At 40.0% G+C, this 21316-nt stretch overlaps 1 protein-coding gene across 4 annotated transcripts in view; it reads left to right on the top strand.

Moving 5' to 3' along the window:
• The window catches only part of zgc:158464 (uncharacterized protein LOC791139 homolog), a 127943-nt gene extending 116995 nt beyond the window's left edge, over positions 1 to 10948 (top strand). For all 4 annotated transcript variants that reach the window (XM_012868239.3, XM_036136009.1, XM_012868237.3 and 1 more), the window contains one exon: positions 7823 to 10948. In XM_012868239.3, coding sequence (XP_012723693.2) covers positions 7823 to 8009 — 187 coding nt within the window. In that variant the 3' untranslated portion in view covers positions 8010 to 10948. The remainder of the gene's footprint in view (positions 1 to 7822) is intronic.
• Positions 10949 to 21316: the final 10368 nt, after the last annotated feature.

Genomic DNA, 21316 nt, shown 5'->3' with positions numbered 1-21316 from the left:
AGGGTTAAAGGGAGCCTCGCTAATTAGTTTAGACACAAGCGTGTTCTTCGGCAGAGGTTATCTCTGCGTCAGAGTCCTGCAGTGCAGTCACTTTGGGTGTTTCACTGCGAGATAATAAGGACAAATGGACATGGAAGCATATCCGGGAAACTTTCAACTAACCAAAGCTTCACGAAATAAACATCAATAACATGACTTCAGCTTTAAATTCTCAGTATCCTGGTTCAGTAACAGTGATTCGTTGATTGAAGAAAAAAAAAATTGGGTTGGACATGAACCCCTCTCAATCCTGATATGAGATGAAACCAGAATATGCAGAGAGACTGATTAGCCTTTGTTATAAGATCAGATTTCATCTTGCTGAAGGTCCGTGTGTATTGGAAGGGAAAATGCTTCTGTTTACTGCTGCTGCAGTTTTTACATTCCACTGCAGCTGTCTATATTACTTCCTTTTTCACTGAATGATCATCTGCTTTCGCTTCAACGGCTCTTTGTGTTCCTTCAATGCTTACTGACAAAAAGATGAACAGATTCCTCAGATGCAGATCCACAGTGATGCATTTCTCAGCATGTCTGCCAGGTGGACAAGCTGGAAGGTCCAAACATAAATACTGCTACATACAGTTCGTCCCTGCGATGTTTAGACTGTAAATCCAGGGTCCCTACACAGTCTGGGGAAAATATGGATCTTCCTGTCAGCTATACATTAAATAAGGTTTTGTTTTTCTGTTTCAGGACTGTAGAGAAGGAATGAGAGCTCAGGATATTTGAATTTGGAAATGTAAGGATGTCAAATTTCAAAACAAATTGTGCGGACCCTGTGAAACAGTTTTCTTAATTGTTGCTTGGCAGGCTTATACAATTACATAAATAAAAAATAATATACAGAAGAAAAAAAAGGCGATATAGAGACTTTGACCTTTAATTCAAGAAATATACTTACTGTTTTGGAATCGCGTTCTGTACTGTAACAAAATAATGTTACATCACTCTTTAGTGCCGTCTTTTGTTGGAATCCATGCATGGCCATAACAATGCCACCACAAGTGTTTGTGTTTATTAAAATTTAAAGTTGGGTTCGATTTAATCTTAGCTGCACGATTTAAAGAAATGTTCAGAACTTTTTTCCACAATGTTTTAATTTTCTCTGGTATACTAGAGGTAATATTTTTCCTCCAGATACCAACACTGTCTCTTATAAAGTTCTAACCTAGTTTAGCCTTAAAATCCTATCCGACGCCCTTATTTAGCCCCTGACACTTTAACCTTGTATTAATAAAGACATACTAAAGGAAAAGTATGTCTGTCAATCTACTAAAGCTAAATCACAGAAAGACCAGACATACATTCAGTTTAGAACATTTTATTTTGATGATAATAATGGAACTACAAAGAAGTTATCCTCTCATTTGTACCATAAGCATGAAATACAGATGAGCCAGTGCACTAGGATTTAGAGCCGCAGACGAAATATCAGATTGTGAGATTATGGGATTTACTGGCAGTACGTGGAAATTTGTTGTTACAGCCACACATTAAGAAAAGTTCAATTCAATGTAAAGTAGGTAGTAAAAAGTGTTCAGACCCCTTGAATTTTCTTCTGTCACGTGCCGATGTGCCCCTGAGCAAGGCACTTGACCCCAAGTTGGCTACCGAGTATCAATGGATGAATGTGTGCACATTAGTGAGTGATTGGGTGATTGTGGCTCTAGTGTAAAGTGCTCTGATTGGTCAGTGTGACTAGAAACGCAATATATAAATTCAGTCCATTTATTATTTTGTTGTCACTGCAAATCCAGCTCTAACTCTTTCTTCTGGGGAATGTCTCTGAAAGCTTTGCACACCTACAGGTGTGTGTGTTTTCAAATTAGCTCAAGATCAATTAGACTGGATGGGGAGCCTCTGTGGACATCAACTTTTAAAGTCAATTACATTTATCAAAAATCCAATTAAAGGCATGAAGGTAGTCTGATCTAATCTATACCACCATAGCTCTGGCTACATGTTATGGTGGTCCTGCTGGAAAGCAAATTTATTTATCTAACGTGAACCTAATCGGAAGTCCTTGGCTGGTTTTCTTCCAGGATTGTCCTGTATTTACCTTCTTCCATCTTCCCATTGACTCTAAGTGGCTTCCATGTCCTTGCTAAAGGCTAAAGAAAAGCATCCCCTCAGGATGATACCCCCACCACTATGTTTCAAAGTAGGGCTAGTGAGTTTATGCTGATATGCATTGATTAGTGGTTTGCATGTAGGACAAAAAGATTCTGGTGTCGCCTTTTTAGCTTGAGACAAACTTCTCCTTCTTATGGATTTCTTACAGCAATATCTTTCTTCTTGCCACGCCTTCGTAAAGAGCCCATTTTGGGGATTACGCTATCAATACTGGTGTTGTCATGTCTTGATTGGGGTGTGGATTCCTCCAGTTTCTCCAGAGCTACAACAGGCCTTACAGCTGCATCTCTGAACTAAACTGGCAAAGTATTTTGGGATTGGCCAGTTTGCAGCTACGCTCTATGCTTTCCATTTTCAGGTAATGAGTTGAACAGTGCTCCACGAGACATTCAGAGCGTGCAATATTGTTTAGGAACATAACTATTTTGAATTTCTCCCTCTCATTTTCCCTGATGAAGCTGTTTGTTTGCTCATTTTCTCTAACAAACCTCCAAGGCCTTAACAGAACTGCTGGTTGTTTGCTGACAGTAAATTACACACTGCTAGATTCTGTTTGCTAATCTTAAGAAGGCAGTTATTTTATTTTTTGGGGTATCAGAGTTATGTGCACGGCACACTTTTCAGATAATTAGTAGTAAAAGTATTTGAAAACCAGCATCATTTTCCTTCACCATGATCTATACAGAAAATCTTGTTAAAATACATAAAAGTTTGTGCTTTCAATGTGACAAAATGTGAAAATGTTCACATCAATGTGTGAAAACTGTGTGTTTTATACTGTGTCAGCTGGATTTAACTCAACGCCATGCTGTGACCTTGATTTCAATCATGTGAAACCCAGAGAAAGATCTGATTCGTCAGAGTGACAGGTGCCGCCACCCTTACAGGCAGAGGTGGCTCCGGGTTCAGCCTCCTCACACAAGCTGCTGCTGCTGCTGCCACAGAAAATGAGCGGAAAACCAAGGTGAAGAGCCTCCATGTCTGAGGTTGCTGAAAAATGTATAAGGCCATGAGGTGGCACAAATGTGCGTTGCATTATTTATAGGGACAGGCGTCGCTAAGACCTCCTGCCTCTTCAGTCGTTTGGCCTGAACAGAAAGCTATTTTCTCTGTTTTACGATACCCATCTCACTTTTTTCTGCTCACCTGCCCAACACTATTTCTTTTTTTTTTCCTCCCTTTGGCATGTGTAAAATATTTTTAAGCCTGTTTTCAGAGCGCACTGCTGTCCCACTTTTCTTTATTTATTTATTTTTACATCACAGAACAGATTTGCACAGCTTGTCTGAACCGTCTGAGTGGAGACAACGTTGGAGAGAGAATAAAATGTGTCCAGCCGATTCTGTTTGATGCCATCGCACAGACATCGTGCAGCTAAATTCAGCCAGGAAAAATCCTCGCATATGTGCAAGTAGGCCTGTTTAATTACAGGTGCAACTCAAAAAAATTAGAATATCATCACAGAGTTAATTTATCTCATTAAATAAAAAATGTAAAACTCAGAAATGGTTAATCTAATATATGCAAAGGGGTTTTAGTAATTATCACTTACAGCTATGAATGTAACATAAGGCTAATAAAAAGGGATCTTAAAACATTCATTTTATGCAATTGCCATGTTTGGTCTAAACAAGCAGCGTGCTTGCACTCAGAGAAGGATGCAAGTACCCGGTTTGATCCCCAGTGCCGGCACTCTGGGTCCCTGAGCAAGACCCTTAACCCCCTTTGCTCCCCAGGCGCCGCACATGGCATCCCACTGCTCCCCAAGAGGATGGGTTAAGATGCAGAAGTGAATTTCTCCATTGTGAGATCAATAAAGTTCAATTATTATTATCATTTAAACAACCATGATGAAGCCATTGACACCATCCACTGATACAAAAACAAGCTTTTCAGTGTGCAGTATGCAAACATATTAAAGCAAAGGTGATTGGAAGGAAAAAGTGTTAAAAAAAAAAGCAACAAGGCTAAAGGTAGCCTTAAGCTCCCGTCTAATGATGAGCTTTAAGGAGAAGTCGATTTCATTTTCCAGCAGAACTAGGCGTGTCCCTGCGTAGCCAAATGTACCAGTGCCTGGTTTAATGACCGTAGTTTTACTGTGACTGGCTAACCAGCAAACTCACCTGACGCCGCGGTGACCTCCATGCCGCGGTGCACTGCTGCAGTATTTCATACAGAAGGAGACCTGACAAGGTATCGAGTGCATATACAGTACATAGACAAGAGTGTCACTGCGTTAAATATTAAAATATGTAATATTAAAATTTCCTGAGAAACTGACTTCTGGGCTCTCTGTGGCTGTAAAGCCATAATTATCTAAATTAACAGAAAATAACCTCCTCAGATATATCTCTGTGTGCTTAATAAATCTAAATATTGAGTTAAATTACCAAAACATTCTTTGAAGACATTTGAATTTGCTGAGATGCACCTGCCCTAAGTTATTTATTCACTAACCGGAGTGCTGATCAGCTCTGTATGGATCACACCAGTTAGCCTTATTCAGCTTGTCCACATGTGAAATAACAGGCACACAGGGTCAGAAACCTAAATAAAAGTCACCCAGGGTTATCCTGATTTGGGTTGATGACTTCTCAGTTTCAGCTGCTGTGGATTCATAATGCAGAGAGCATCATTCACAAAGCAATCCAATATGCTGAAGGTGGAGATAAGCTGTCGGGCTGTTCCTGCTACGAGTGCCACTCGGTTCAAATCAAAGTCATAAACCTCAATAAACACGACAGCAGACCTCCCCTGGTGAGATTCATCCTGATTACACAAATAGATGGTCCAGAAGCGCAGGGATATGATAACGCCACAAAGGCCTGTCGGCTCTAAAAACAGCCCCGCGTTCATTTTATCAACAGCACTGCTGTGCTGCTTCTCTGCTGTCCTGCTTTCTGTCTCTGCTGGACTGTAACACGATAAGGAGCCCCGAACACCGACTGGGAAACCAGCCTGGAATCTAAAAATGCTGCTATTGATGTGTTTGCCTTTTTAAGTGTAGCTGTGAGTAACCTCACCCCCGTCTACCGGCGCTGTGCCTACGCTGAAGATTCATCAAACACATTTTATAGATACGTTTTTTTTTTTAATTACCTTCTATGGCACCGCTTGCATAATCATGAAACTGGGAAGAGGTGCATTAGGGGAAGCGTTTGTCCCATTCTCTTATAACTGTGATAAACTTGTTAATGATTGTGCTCTGAAATGGGAGCCAGAGGGGCCGTAATGGAGCAGTCTCATAGTTTTGTTTACTTCCCTTTGTAGCTTGGCAAACCTGCATTTCTGACTTATCGCGTCTATAAAATGCGTTTTAGCTTTGAAATACTTCAACTTTCCTCCCTTTAGACTCCATGCAAAGAGCTAAGCAGACTCGAAGCTTGATGTATTCTCTGTAATCTCCGAATTTACAGTGACTGAATTTTTTAAAACCAGGACCGCTCTCGTCCGTTTAAATCCGTATTTATGTATTCTGCTTTATTTATTCTTGATGGTTGTCCTTTAATTGAACCCTGTAGATTTTTTTTCCTGGTTTGTTTATCCGCATGCAGGGAGGGAACACTCCCGCCAGCTCTACACATGCAATTACATGATGTGTAAGGAGCAGACTTGCATACAAGGTGCCTAAAGCCTTGTTCGGCTCCTGTTTATCACAGATAAAGCTGTGTGAATGTATGTATAGCAGGGCATATTGGGGGGTGGTTTTAAATATGGATTTTGTATGTCTGGATCGGGAATAAAAAGAGATACAAGACAGTGGTTATAAATCTTATCACCAGGCTTGACAGCTGTGTTTTGTGGTTAAATGACCAAAACAAAGGTTGTTACTATATATATATATATATATATATATATATATATATATATATATATATATATATATATATATATATATATATATATATATATATATATATATATATATATATAAAAACATTCTGGGGGTTTGATAGTCTTCAGCAAAAATAGATCAGTTTTGTATTGAAACTAAAATGCATAACGTGATCATGTTCAATTTATTTAAAAACTCTTATAGACACAATATCATTAGTTAAGCATTGAAAAATTAAACACTATGGAAAAATCCATCCATTTCTGTCTGTCATCCTGGCATCTCTCCATCCATCCTTTGTTCATCCTTCCAACTTTCTATGTGTCCAACTATTCATCCATTATTTAGTCCACAATCTGTCTATCTGTGTATTCTTCTTCTCATCCATTCATCAATCATTCAACTGTTCATCCCTCCATCATCTAGCTATTGTTCTAATCCTCCAATCAGAATGATTTTTTGTGTCTTTCATATTTAATGTCTGGCCAGTTAAGAAATATCTGCCTTAAATTAAAATATGTAAAAAAAAATGTGTATTTATGTTTTACAATATGGCCAAGAGTGATGGAGAACTCTGGAAATGTAGCTCTGAGAAATGTTTAGGAACCCTGTTATTAAAATCTTTTAGAATTATCTTTTATCTTAAAGTATTTTCTAATTTGAGTTCAATAAATGCAACTTGTTCTCACACTTAACAAGCAATTATGTTATCAGTAGTCTTGATGTCATTATTGACCAAGATAATTGGGATCATGGTTTAGTTTTTTTTTTTTTTTTTTTTTTTTTCCATTAAGTAAAAGGAACTTAAAACGTTGAACTGTTACCACAGTAAATGCTGCTTTTTAAACCTTGCTTTTTTTATTAATAGCAATATTGTGTGCCTGAGACCAGACTCATTCATAGGGAGCACTCATGCTTACTGGATGGCTTTGTGAATGATCATAACCCTTATTGCTTTTTCTGTCATTTCCTTCTTTTCCTTGTTATAAAAGCCGCAGATTCCTCCCATTTTCCTCATTTTCTTAATTCAGAGCTTACATTTCAGGTGAAGGGAATAGAACAGGTGGGAGTTCAGTGAGGTGGAAAAAAACATTTGGGATTATGTTAAACACATGCTATAATGTGGTAAAATAGGTTTGAGCCTAAAGCATTCCTAACTTGTTATAAGCAGAGCTTTATGTTAATGTGTTTTGGAATGACCGATTCATTTCAAGTGTGTTTTTTGCAGCATATGGGGAACATTTATTCTCTTTGCCTCCTTAAAGCCTACTGTTGCGTTACTTGATACCCCCCCCCCCCCACCAAACACTCAAAAACTGTGCATTTCTATTTTAAAGCACAAGATTACGGGCACACTGTAAAATGTATCGATCAAAGGCTCCTTGCACACAGGGGGCTTTTAATTTGCTGTGCTTTTATTGCTGTAGCTTAAGTGATTTATCCGGGGGGTTCATTAGCCCCATCTTTATGTGCTGCTTGAAAACCAAGCACCTTAAGCAACCTTACCTTTTAGTCCGCGCCCCAGGTGGCCCTAACATCATCAGAGGTAATCCGGCTTTCAGAACACTGGTAAATTGTTGAAGGCACTGCTAATTTAGACATAAATAGAGACGCAGCTGCCAATCAGGCAGAGGCGGTCCATAGAGAGTCCTATTCTTTCCGTCCTTATCTCCCCAATGTTTTTTTTTAAGCCGTGGATGTGTGCGGTGTGTTTGTAATGTTTAGTGGTGGGGAGTTTAGAGGTTTGTCCGTCAAATACCTGCTAACAGGTTGTCAATTTCTTTGTCCACCCCTCTTGTCTCTCTTGTCCAGGAGCAGCCAGGGCTTCATGCACATGAAGCTGTCACGGACCAAGGAGAACAAGTACATCCTGGGCCAGAACAGCAGCCCCTTCGACAGCGTGCCCGAGATCATACACTTCTACTCAAGCCGCAAGCTGCCCATCAAGGGCGCCGAACACATGTCCCTGCTCTACCCCGTGGGCATCAGGATACTATAGTGCTGTGGGGATGGTGGCAGGCATCACTGGACTCACCAGGCCCATCCTCATGGCTCTACGCTTCCCTTCCTTCCGGGCTGAAATCACGGGAAGATGAACAGTGGGCATTCAAAACTGCTGATACTGACTCACCTCGCTGGCTGGTAGATTCCACCCCGGTTTCGAAGGCCACCTTCACGCTATCTCGTACCAACGGACTCAATATTCCTGGTGGTTATTTTTACTTTGACGTGTTTTATTTATGCGGACGGCCACTTATCACATTGGAGACTGATCATCTGATGAGCATCATTTCAGTAACTGTCGAGCTGAGAGCTCATAGCACTTAACACTCAAAGAAAAAAGAGAGGTACAACATATCATTGGTCACGGGTCAGTCTTTAATCCTAAACTATTATACTTGTTTCAGCTGTCCGAGCATCTCTTTTGGAATAGGCACTGTTGTGGCTTTAGTTGTGTTTCTCAAAGGGGACCTGAAGATAAAACACGGGAAGACTGCGTGAAGCATGTTGCGCGATATTGTCCAGGTGGGCCTTGTTCGGCAGCCGAGATATGGAGGAAAGTGACCGGGTATGAATCCCCTGCTGCGGGTAAACAACGGGCCTGTGAGCTGAGCACACTGATCTCTCTATGTTGTCATAATGCATGTTGTCTGCTATCCATCACTGAGTGGGTGTATCACGCCAGTGACAGTGTAAGTACCGCAGTGGTGTGACAGGCAGGAAAAGCATGATGGATGGGTCAACCAATCTGACACAGTAAAATTGGCCGAGGCTGGAGACCAGAGCCTGTCCAAATGGACCAAATTACCCCCACTGCCCCTGTGTGGAATGGCTTTGCATGGGGAGAATGAAATATGCCTGCATTGTCTACCTCAGAAAATCAATTTCATTCCCCCATCTGCAGATCAATAGGTACAATGGGATTGTAGACATCGATCTGCTCTCCCTGTGACATTCCCAATCACCTTAAAACTGTGTCATTGAGTTTAGGAATATAGTTTTTCTTCCTTTACAACTGATCAGAATTATGAAAACAAGCCTTCTTGTTTCAGATCAGGAGCTGTATGTATAGCCACTGTTATTACTACTTTGTGATGTCAGCTACTAATGTTTGCTTATTGCCTTATAATGCATGGGGTCGAATCAGTCCGCTTAGCTCAGCTAATTTCCCAATTCTGCTTTCAGCGTTTGTGCTGCGACTGTTATTTATTCTGGGTAATTATTACCGACGTTTTTCCCGCCTCGGCTTCATCGCCCTCCCTGTTCTGATGGGATCTTGGGATTTTTTAGGGACTTCATTTTGTTGCCTCCCGCTTTGCTAAGTTGCACGCTTGCTTCTGACACACAAGTCCGACGAGGTTGTCCAGCACCCATCCATCCAACCTTGCATCCTCCCGCCCACCCGGCCGACACATGAATTGCAGCGCTGCCTGTTCAAACCACATAAACGCCCACCTTCAACCTGTCATGCTTTCACTTTGCATCAGAACCTCCAGATGTCCAGCACTATGTACGCCGTTTGAATGCATAAGAGAATGTGTGCGCAAAGAGCTTAACCCTGCTGGTACCTGCTTACCGCTTGTGCTCGGACGTCTTTGGATACTAGCTCTTTGTTTCACCTCTAAACTCAAGAAGAAAGAACTTGAAGGTGTTTTTTTTTTTTTTTACTTTCTTTCCGTACCTTTTTAGCACCTCAAAGCAGCACTGTTTGATTCTTGGTCCCGTCCTGCTACTGTCTCCCGAAGACGATAAACTTTCTTAACGACAAAACAAGCGGATTTGCAACCGAGCGTAGCATAATAAATGCAGTCTAATGCGGCTGCCTAACGCATGTCTCATAACTTACAAGATACGGTGCTTTAATGAGCAAAACGTTTTAGGCTGGAAATGACCCGAGAGATCCAAATCAAACAATTTTTTTTTTTTTTAAAGTGGAACCCATGTTTGGCTTTCACTATAACTCCCGCCGCGTGCTATGCAACTGTAAACTGCAGTCATTAAAAGGGGGAACTGGGTGGAGTTTGTGCCTCAGCGAAAAGCTTATGATGGTACAATAGGTCCGACTGGAGAAAGGAGGAGACGTAATCAGGAGAGTGACCTGGTTAGAGGCGCAGGAAGTGAGCAGACAGACGGTGCTGTCAGCAGAACAGTGCATTCTGAGGGGGTCTCTTTGTGCTTTAATGAGGAATAGTATGTCGTCATTGTGGACCTGTGTTTTCTTGAAAGGATATACCTGAAGATAGAATGCAAATTTTAAAAAATAAACTATGTATCACGTGTCCTTTTTTTTTTTGTTTGTTTGTTTGTCACGAATGTTAAGGGTTTGGTAGATCTGCTAATGTCAGGAGTGGCTCTTTATTTAGTTGCTGCTGCTGATGAGTACTACTCTACTAAAGGAAAGAGCCCGTGTATGATGGCAGCACTGCCTGCTGAGAGGCCTTAGCTTTGGGGGGAAAGGAAATTGGAGACATATAGGGCATGAATACAAGGGAGTCAGATAAGGCTGTTGTGACCAAGGGGAGGAATTTTCTGCAGTCAGCAGAGACATTCTTGAAATCCTTGTATTTCTATTATGGGAACCTGAAAGAGCTCCTCTCTCCATCAGAAGTGTCTTAAAGGTTGTGTGTGCGTGTGTGTGTGTTTAAAAGCTGTTGTGCATGCATAAAGCTGTTAACTGGGTGTGTGAATGCGTGTGTGTGTGTGTGTGTGTACATCAGCCATTAACTTGCCCCGGGTCTTCTCTAGTGTTATTGCTTTATTGTGGTAACGTGGCATGTCTGAGTATTCCTTGTGTACATTTTCGTGCCACGTGTGTATGCACTAGTGTAACGCATCTCTGTAAGGTCCCCCATGGCCAAATGTATATACTGAATGTATTAAATGGGGACGTAGAGGCATCATGGTGCAAAATAAATAAAGTCGGGTTTATGAGTTTAACGTGGGCTTTGAGGTTGTTGTTGTTTTTTTTTCATGCCAGCACCCTCACAGAAACCCATTAGAAGGAAGCGTTATTACTTAGGGAGACAAGCCTCCTCCAGTATGCCTGCATCACTGGTTACCATGGTGAAGCCTCTGAATATTTAGGGAAGACGGACCTTTGTCTAAATCAAGGACAGAATGTGGCACCATTACCAATCCAGTATTCTACCACTGGTTTATTCAGTTTTTGTTGCATAGTTCAGTAATATATACACTGCTTTACAAAAGTGTTTATACCTTCTGAACTGTTTTGCATATCGTCACGTTTCAAACACAAAATCTATGACTTATTTTGGGATCCACTGGGTTAGACCAACACTAATTAGGGTAAAGATCGGGAGTTGGAACGAAAATCATGCATTTTGGATTTTGAAACTTTCAGGAAATTGAAGTCTGTCATTTTACCCCATTTTATACAACACCCCAAGCTAAAAGCAAGTTTTATAAATGCCATCTGAATCAGGGATCTCACAATACTAAAATATCAAATGTGTTACCGACTGCGAGATAAGTTTTTTTTTTTTGAAGACTCTAGAATTCTTTCTTCCTTAATCACGGCCAAACCAGAAAAAAGGATAGCATTGGCTTATGTCATCCGGGAGTTTAAATACTTCCCTCTGCAGCTGCAGGAACTTTACTGACCTTTTTATATTGATCAGTGTTGTAGCATAAGCTTGTAGTTTTGGTCCAGCTCGTATGTTGCTTACTTCAGCATTTCATTTGTTTCCTGTCTCTGTACCCCCGAACAATGCTTTTGTGTTTGGCTTTTTTGCCTTTCTGCATGTAGCCGCCATGTCAGCAGAGTTTGATAACCGTGTTCAGAAATCCTTAATTAAGAGTTCCAAGAACTCTTAAGAGTTCTTGGAACTTTATTAACTTCAAGAACTCTTCCAAGACCTAGCTCGGATTCCTCTCCGACGCTCTCCTGCCAGCCTTGGGTTCTGCCCCAAGGTTCACCCTCGGTCCTCCAGCCTCTTCCCGTCAATAAACTCTCAAAACAAGCTCTGTGTGTGTGCGCTCTGTCTGGATTCATGAAGACAAACCAGGACACAATCTCTTATATTTTTGTTTGTGTAAAAAAAAAAAAAAAAAATGAAGCGTACTAACCGTTTGACTCTAGTCAATTGTATTCTTCTTAGCATAGCATTTAAAAGAGTGTAGCGGTGAGATAATACCTTTAAGTTTTACTTCCGCACCGCCTAGTCTACAATAATGCAAAAACCAAAATGTGCTTTTTAGCTTTACAATGCAGCAGCGGTATGAAACTATTTTCTAATTTGTTTTTCACTTTGTCACCCAACACGGCTCCGCTGTTCCCCTCAAGGCCTGGCAGTTTGGCGCTCATTAGAGCTAAGGGCAGCCTAAATGGTTAAATCCCCCGCCTTCTTCTCTGCGATTGCATTTGGAACGACGGCATTGTGACGGGTAAAGCAGTTTTGGCCGGAAAGCAGCCGGCTGACGTGCGGCAGGAGCACACGCGGGGGGCTGATGAAAGCATCTCGAGTCGTGTGATTGTTGGCAGAAACCGGAGCTCCACAAAACCTCAAAGTTGGCTCCCATAATGACCCCAGAGTTTCTCAGCTAATATGACCGTGTGCAACACTGAATCCTCCATTTCAGTTCATCTTTAAGCAAGCAAAGCGCCAGAATAAAGCAAAAAAACTTTAAGAAAATATCAATGACTAGAACCTTTGATCTGCCAAGTATTTCTCAACACTCCGTCAAATCAACAAGTTAAGTTAAAACGACACCCAGCGATTATATTTCTGACTTAACTCCCTTACTGTGAAGTGGATTTGCTGTCCTTCACTCTGCTGCACTTTCACTCTTGTCCATAGAAACTGCATCAAGGGTTAAAGTAAGTGGGATAAAATGCATCAAAGAAGCTTTGTGGACAAAGCGAGTGTTGGGAAAAAGAGGCAGGAAGAATAAAAAAGCATGGCTTGAAAGCAATGAATTGGCAACGAGGGTACAAAACAGCCTTCTGTGTAACGGGGGCCACATTTCATATTCCGCTCAGTCATACCTAGCAGAAAGCAATCTCAGGTAACAGACCTCGTGTCACGTGAGTCGCCTTCTTTCAGAGAGACAAAGGCGTACCGAGGCCATTATGCTAACTCCATCCTTTCCTCCTGCTTTCTGATGTTTCAGGGTTCCATCTACATCGGAGAGTGTCTGTATTGTTCTGCACGTCTGTGAAGGCTTGATTAGACGAGCTTCCTAACAATCTCAACAGGCCTGGACTGATAGCTCGTCGGTAATGGCAGAGCGCAGGACCCTTGCTCATTATCTGAAATTCCCAGGCGCCATGGGTGTAATTGGGCAGAATTGGGCCCGTTTCAAAGCTCCAGGTTTGAATCATCAGGGAAGCCTCTTGTTTATGCATTTTCTCTCCACTGCCGACAAGTGGCCTTTCAAAATTATGCATCCATCATTCTTGCAAACATCCAAGAAATGAAAAAAAAATGTTTGCAAATCCTAACTCAATTATTTCCTCCTAAATTATTGAAAAAGTCTGATCAGAAGTTGGTGCATGGAAAAGGCAACTTTTGACACTGTCAACAGTGAAGCGCTGTAGAGTATACAGCGGTAACAAAACCCTACACGGCTGTCGAAACGCAGAAATACTTTATATGTCAGTTTTCATTCTGACCTACCTTTATTTACTCTACAAAAATATTAATCTCATTTGAACTTTTCCATATTTTATCCTGTTACAGTCGCAGATTAATGTATCTGAGTGGGGTTTTATGTGATAGACTGACACATGGTAGTGCACAATAGTAGAGTGGATGGAAAAGCCTGCATTTTTTTTTTAAAACTAGAATAAAAATAAAAAAAAATCAATCCCATTGAATCAACCTTTTTTTTGTTGAACCAGCTTTCGCTTACAGCTACAATGCTTTCAGCTCTGTGTCTACCAGCTTTGGACATCTTGAGACTGAAATTCTGCCCGTTCTTTCTTCTAAAGTAGCTCCAGCTCAGTCAGACTGGGTGAAGGGCCAAGTCTGATTTTGACTGGTGTGTATGAAAACATCAATGTTCAAGTCCTGCCAAATATTCCCAGTTAGATTTAGGTCAGGAGACTGAGTGGGCTCTTCAAAGACATAAATCTGCTTCGTTTTAAACCATTCTCACCAGCAGCCATTGACCTGCTGGTGGGTCTTTTGCAGCTTCCAGCAGTTTCTGGCTCCAGCTAAAGGTAATTAGGTCCAGAAATCGTCGCATCAACTTTGACCAGCTTTCTTGTCCTGTTAAAGAAGCTGTTATGTTTTGTCATGGCGATGTTGTATTTGGAAAGGTATATGATGTCCATTTTCACTGCTGACCAGAGTCCCACATTTGCTGGGTCCCAATCCTGGCTTCTTGACCAACTTTAAATTGGACTTTTTTTCTCGCCACTCTTCCATAAATCTCTGATTTGTGGGATGCACGCATAATAGTTGTCATCCCAACAGATCCTGGAACTCTGCAGCTTCTTCAGAGTTATGGGACTCTTGGCTGCTTCTGTGATTAACCCTCTCTCTGCCAGCCTGTCAGTTTAGGTGGACGGCCGTGTCGGGGTAAGCCTGCAGATGTGCCATACTATTCCCATTTTCAGGTGATGGATTGTATAATGTGTGAAATTTCAAAAGCTTGGGATATTGTTTTCAAACAACCCCAACATTTTACCTCTGGCTGGTCTGCTGTGTTCCTTGTTCCTCATGATGCAGTTTCCTCACAATAAACCTCTGAGGCCATTATAGAACATAAAACTACACAAAGATCTGTTAACTGATTAAATTACTTCTAGCTTGAGTGGTTGCTAGATTTTATTTTGGGGTGTCAGAATCATAGGGGCTGAATACAGATGCACTTCAGTCTTATTGGTAAAAGAAACACTAATTTACCCTTTTCCTTCCACTTTACGACTATGAATCGGTTTGTATGTTCTATCACATTCCAATGAAATAAATTACAGTTTTGAGTTGTAAGGAAATAAAATGTGAAAATGTTTAGGGCATATAATACTTTAGCTTGGCACTGCATGCTGTGGGAAATGGCTTTGCGTTAAAGTTTAAGTTTTGCAAGGAAGAGGCCACTTCTTAGAACATCTGGTTCTCTCTGCAAGCAACCGTAAAGTATTTTTTTAAATTTAATTTAATCTCCCTTTGGGATAAATAAAGTCTTTTTTAATTTAATTCAATTGAATTAAACCTTTGGAAGGAGGTTAAATGGTTATGGCTTGTTTTACTCAAACAAAGGAAGAAAAATGACAACTGACTTTGTTTTGAATTCTGAGTGTGAACTTTTTTTAATTGAAACTAGATCATACAGTCAAATGTTAAACGTCAGCATGTAATTTGTTCTGAAGAAAATCATTCCAAGTTGACAAAGGTTCAGTTTTCTTAATTAAATAAAAAAAAAGTATGAACAGCAGAAATGGTGAACTATTCATTATTAGGCTTCAACAGAAAAATCATCAAAGTCCTGCATAATTGTGCAGTCAGACATTTCCTGATCCTATTTCTTCAATAAAGTATACATTAAATTAGAAATCTTTTGTCTAATCTCACATTCTACAAGCGTCAATGTGTTACTTACGTGTAAGGCAAGGCAAGTATACTTTGATTAGCACATTTCAGTAAGAAGATAATTCAAAGTGTTGTACATGAACAGAAGAAAGAAAAGAAAATGTTAGAGGAAAGCACATTGCAGTGGAATAGTAGCAGCAGGTCTAGATTTAAAACACGTTAGACTACAAACTAAAACATTTAAAGGCAACTCTAAACAAATAGGTTTTCAATCTTGATTTATAGGAATTCACCTTTTCAGCACTTTAACAGTTTTGTGGGAGTTTGTTCCAGATAAGTGGAGCATAAAAACTAAATGCTGCTTCTCCATGTTTGGTTCTTGTTCTGGGTCTGCAGAGCAGGCTGGAGCCAAAAGACCTTAATGAATGCATTGATTTCTTTTAAGCATTCACTCAGTGCTTGAATGTGTTTACAGTCACCTGGTGATGTAGAGCTGTGTGTCGTCTGCATAGTGAGCAGCTTTTAAAATGCTCTTTTATTCAGTTGCTCTAACTTTTTAATCATACTTGTATTTACAGAAAAAAAAAAACATGTTTATATTACACAAAGTTGAGGTGAGCTTGGACTTGTAGTTAAAAGGTCAGGTCAGGTTGCCCTTCATATGACACAGGACCGATGAAGTTGCTCTTAGTTTTTAAAAAGTTGGTGATCCCTGATCTAGATATTGAATAGGAGGGGACCCAAGAGGGACCCTTGGGGAACCCCACATTTGATTTTTTGTCATCTCTAATATAAAGTCACCTATTGACACACAAAAGTCCCTATTCTTTAAGTAGGATTGAATTTGACTTTGTAAAGTGCCTTGAGATGACATGTTTCATGAATTGGCGCTTTATAAATAAAATTGAATTGAATTGATTAAAACCAGTCGAGTGCTGTAGCAGAAAGGCCGACCCAGTTTTCCAGGTGCTCTAACAGAATGGAGTGATCAACTGTGTCAAATGCTGCACTAAGGTCCAACAATACCAGCACGGTGGTGCCTAACGTATTTGTGCATCTTCATTTTACAAAAATCTAGTGGAGCACACTAATTAAAGTTTTTTTGCAATGAGGTTGTACACATTTTGATGATTGGGTAAAGAAACGAGAGAAGACAGCGCTGCGATGCAGAGCCAGGTCTGTGAGATTACACAGAATCCGTTGGAGTCTCACAGCTGACAACAAAGGGGACCTTAAAGCGGTGTGTCAACGCATCCTTACAATGACATCCATGACAGTGTTAGGATGTGATTTGGCACAGAAAATTGTCCACAATATTCTCAAGGCTGTGCTGAGAAGGAGTCAGCCAGTGTGCTCAACAGCATAAAAGTGATATACTACCCTGAATATACACTGTATTTAATGATGCATCTACTTGTGAAGCTTAACACCCACTGAAGTGTTAGAAAGCAAGTCTATATCGTATCTTCTTAGTTTAAATGCCAGTGTCTCGCAGAGAAACCCCATCTGTCTCCGCTTTAATTTGCTTGAAAGCCAGCGCTGCTTTTTATTCACTAATGCTTTCATTGAAGCAGTGACACTTTTTTTTCTCTCTCTCGCTTCAGCACAATAGAAATACTTTATTTTTTTTAAAAACACCCTTGGAGGCAGTTTAAGGTGGAAATTGCCCGCAGGTGCCTACTATAAAATGGTAACAAGGACAGACGGACACAAAGCGCTGTTTGGGTGCCGTGTTAGTGAAAGGCCAATCCGCTGATTGAGCTGTCACATTCACAGATGCAGCAATAAAACTAAGCAGGGCAATTACTGTAGATGGAGGAGGGTGGGCTGCAGAGAGTCGTGAGGAGGGGGAGGCAGACGCAGTGTGTTTTCCCCTAAAATACACTGATGGGAGACGACGAGACAAAGCAAATGTATCTGTCTGTAATAAGGCTGGGGAGGGTGTGGAAAAATAGAGGGTTCAAATAATGGTTACAATCTTCTGACAATGAGAGTTGCATCTCAGCGGATGGTAATAAAGCCATCAAGCGTATCTGTGGGGCTTTTATGTGTCGGGCTGGCTAATCTTGATGTCCTCTTTGAAAAATGGGAAACGAAGCTATGATTAAAAAGAATTCATCACCAAATGCTCAGCAGAGGGTACATCAAGAACTCAAGTTCAAATCTGGGAAAGAAAAACAATGGACCTCCAGATAATACTGACATGTTTGAATAAATGAACATTGCCCTCTAGTGTACAAATGTGGGAATTACACTACCGTAAAGTTTTGTTTCTTCTTTAAGAACCGAACAGCGGCGGGTCATTTTGGGTTTTCTGTGCTGTCAAACTGTCGCAGACTCACCCGTTCAAGATAGAGCTTTTTTTTTTTTTAATGAGAGAAGAAAAATGCTAATTACTGTAGATTGCACGGCCTCGTTAGGTAATGGCGCTCTTGATTAATCAGTTTTCTTCTAATTCAGTTTATTTACTCAACAAATGTCCTCTCAACACACTATTCAAGCCCAAGAGATTCACAAATTCACATGCACAAATATTCAGTCAATATAATAATGTAAACAATATTAAATTAAATTACATGAATTCCAATTCAGTCCTAGTTATAATGCAATGTTATAATGTAAATTCAGTTGATGATGTCATGCATAAATAAAATGTCATGTAACAATTAACTTAGAAGGACCTGAGGTATTATAGATTGTAAATGTAAATAGATATTTCTCCTACTTTTCCTTATTGCTGGTCTGTGGATACATTAAAAACTGACGTTCACATTATCTTTTTTTCTGTAAATCTTGTTTCTTTTGAGGAAAGAAGGTGACCATACTCAATTAATATATATATATATATATTCAATGGCAATACACAACATGTGTCATCTCAAGGCACTTTACAAAATCAAATGCAATCAAATCATACAGACAGATTGGTGAAAAAGTTTCCTATTTAAGGGAAGCCAGCAGATTGCAGGGATTGCAAATAACATATGCATGGACCAAATTTTCAGCATCAATCCTGGACAAAATATTTCTAACCAAAGAATGCAACTTTTATCTTATCAAATTTAGAGTCATCCAGGTTTTGATGTCATCAAGACATGCCTATAGTCGAAGAAATTGATTGGATTTGCCGGGATTTATGAATAAATATAGCTGAGTGTCATCAAGATAACACTGGAAATTAGTCCCATGCTGTCTGATAAATTAGAGGTATATATATATATATATATATATATATATATATATATATATATATATATATACTGTGTGTATATATACAGTAAAGAGAATTGGCTGTTTACCCTGTGGTACTCCAGGAGATTGAAGATTTATTATTAACATGAACAAACTGGAATCTGTCAGATACGATTTAAACCATTTTAATGCTCTCCCCTTAATCCCTACAGTACGTTTAAGTCTTTAGGAGAATATTGTGATCAACTGTATCAAAAGCAGCACTGAGATCTAAACTTGTTTTTAACCATATAAGAAATGTTCTTCTTTTTACCATTTCTTTCCAATTTCTTTCTGTTTTTAAAACAGGACAAGTTTGTTGTATTTGTGAATAAATGAAATAAACAAATAAATCAGACATAAAGTCTAAATTGGCCCAGCCGTTTGCATAGAGTTATTGACTTTGCAGCAATTTTTCCTCCAGAGCAAGCCTTTTAGTGGGAAGAAATCTCCAGCAGAACTCTTCAAACTTGGGATTTTATAAGACAGAGCAGACAAAGACAAAAAAAATCACAGAAGCCCTCAGGAGTAGTTTCTGTGTTTAAGAAAACTCAAGCGCAACATAGACAGCAACAGCAGCTCCATTAGTGCATTTATGTAGGCAGAAATACAGAAAAAAAGAGCCAAAGCTCTGAAGGAAGATTAAAGAGAGCACATATGAAGTGGAGGTTGGTGGAAGCAGTAGCTTGTGTACGTGACATTATCAGCTGCAAAAGCTCACCTGGCGATTATTTTTCAGTAAAGGAGACGACAACAGTCCTAAATCTTTAGCTTTTTGTTGTATCCTACCAGCAATTACAACACATTGTATAAAATATTCTATTAAACCTTCCTGGGGGGAGTTCAGAATTAGGAAGAAGTAATTTTCCCTTACACTTCCTGTTCTTATCTTTCTGCCATTTTATGTTGTTAGGCTTTAGAAATGTATGCTTAATTTACCGGGCTGCTTTGTAGAGGATGTTTTTTTTATTGTTTGTTTTCAGAAATGATGACAAAAACTGCTCGCTGAGAGGATGTGAATAAAATCCCTCCAGCCTGATTCTGTGGAGGAAGCAGCTGAGCTCCACTGATTTTGCAACAGCAGGAGGAAAAAAAACAAGCTTCTTCTGCACCAGACTGAACAACACATCTCTGACTAAGGAAAAAAAAAATATTGCATTATACTTCTGGTGTGACAACAAAGCTAATACACTGAGAACAATCACTGGACATCTGTACTATTAGCTTGTTGGCAATATACATGTTTGTGTTGTTTTTCTTTTGACTCAGTGCCAGGTCTAGTGAAGCAGGCAGGGGATGAATGAAATACACTAGAAACAGATCAGCATGTTTTTAAGCATACATGGCAGAGTTATATTCTTCAGGCTTTACGTATCTTTTTAACCGACACATTTTTATAGACATTTTTCTTGGTTTGAGGGTCAGTCTCAAGTGGAGGAGATCAAATATATGGATGTCTTGTTCACAAGCAATGATTGTAGGAAATTGGAGATGGATACACAAACTGGGACTTTTTCCACAGCAATGTGGGAGCTAGACCTCAAGATCTAACACCGACCCTCCTCTGTAGCCGTGAGATATGGATCATAACCAAGATAACGACGTCTTAATCGCAAGCAGCTGGAGTTAACTTTCTCTGTGGGGTGGGTGGACGTGAAGATAAGATGCAGAGTTCAGTCAGGCAGGGCAGACCTTGGAGTTGAGCTGCCACTCCACGGCTGAGGTGTTTCGGGCATCCTATCAGGATGTTGTCTGGCACTTCCCTTTGAAAGTTTTACAAGCATGTCCCACTGGAAAGGGAAGCAGGACAGACCCCAGAACTTACTGGAAGACATATGTGTCCCTTCTGACCTGGGAAAGTCTAGGGATCCCTCTGAAGATGGATGGATTCAAGTACACTGTAATATCTAAAATCATCTTTCCACATTTACTTGTGCTCAAACATTTGAATCACTCCAGTTGTAGATTGTATTTTCTTCCCTTTGACCGGAAGAGCTGCTGTATTTTTAATTGGGACTTTCTGGGTTCAATAAATGCAGAACAAATGAGAAAAAAACACAATGTTTAATTATTCAACATGTTTTATCATCTAACACACGTTCAGCCATGAGTTACCATTCAATGTTAACCATATGATTAAAAAAAAACAGACCTTGGAAAGCATTTCCTAATAGCATCTAAGCTCTGATTTGCATTTCAAGGCTACAAACAATAAATACAAAGTAAAGCAGATATCTAAAAAAACAACAACAAAAAAAGATTAGGGACAGATTATGTTTTTGTTAAACTGGGTTATTGATTTCTTGCCAAATTAATAATTATAATCAATAAAGTAAACAGCAAAATGCGTTTCTCAGACCTGTGGCGCTTTGTTTAAACTGTCCTGCCCAATGATTCAATTTGAGTGGTGCAACAATAACAACCACACGGTGTAAAATGTAATTCCCTCATTTAGTTCAACGTGTATTTCTGTTCTCTTCTGTACTGTGGGTTTTTGTCTGTGGGGTATGGGCTCAGAGTCTGGGGGCCTCCAGGAAATATGAGCTGGAGGGCAGCCTGGATATTGCCATCTGTCGCCTGC

The sequence above is a fragment of the Fundulus heteroclitus genome, chromosome 4 (assembly GCF_011125445.2).
Source record: "Fundulus heteroclitus isolate FHET01 chromosome 4, MU-UCD_Fhet_4.1, whole genome shotgun sequence".
In the NCBI taxonomy this organism is placed as follows: Eukaryota; Metazoa; Chordata; class Actinopteri; order Cyprinodontiformes; family Fundulidae; genus Fundulus; species Fundulus heteroclitus.
The sequence above is the reverse complement of the archived record's forward strand: the minus strand, read 5'-3'. Positions and strand labels throughout refer to the sequence as shown.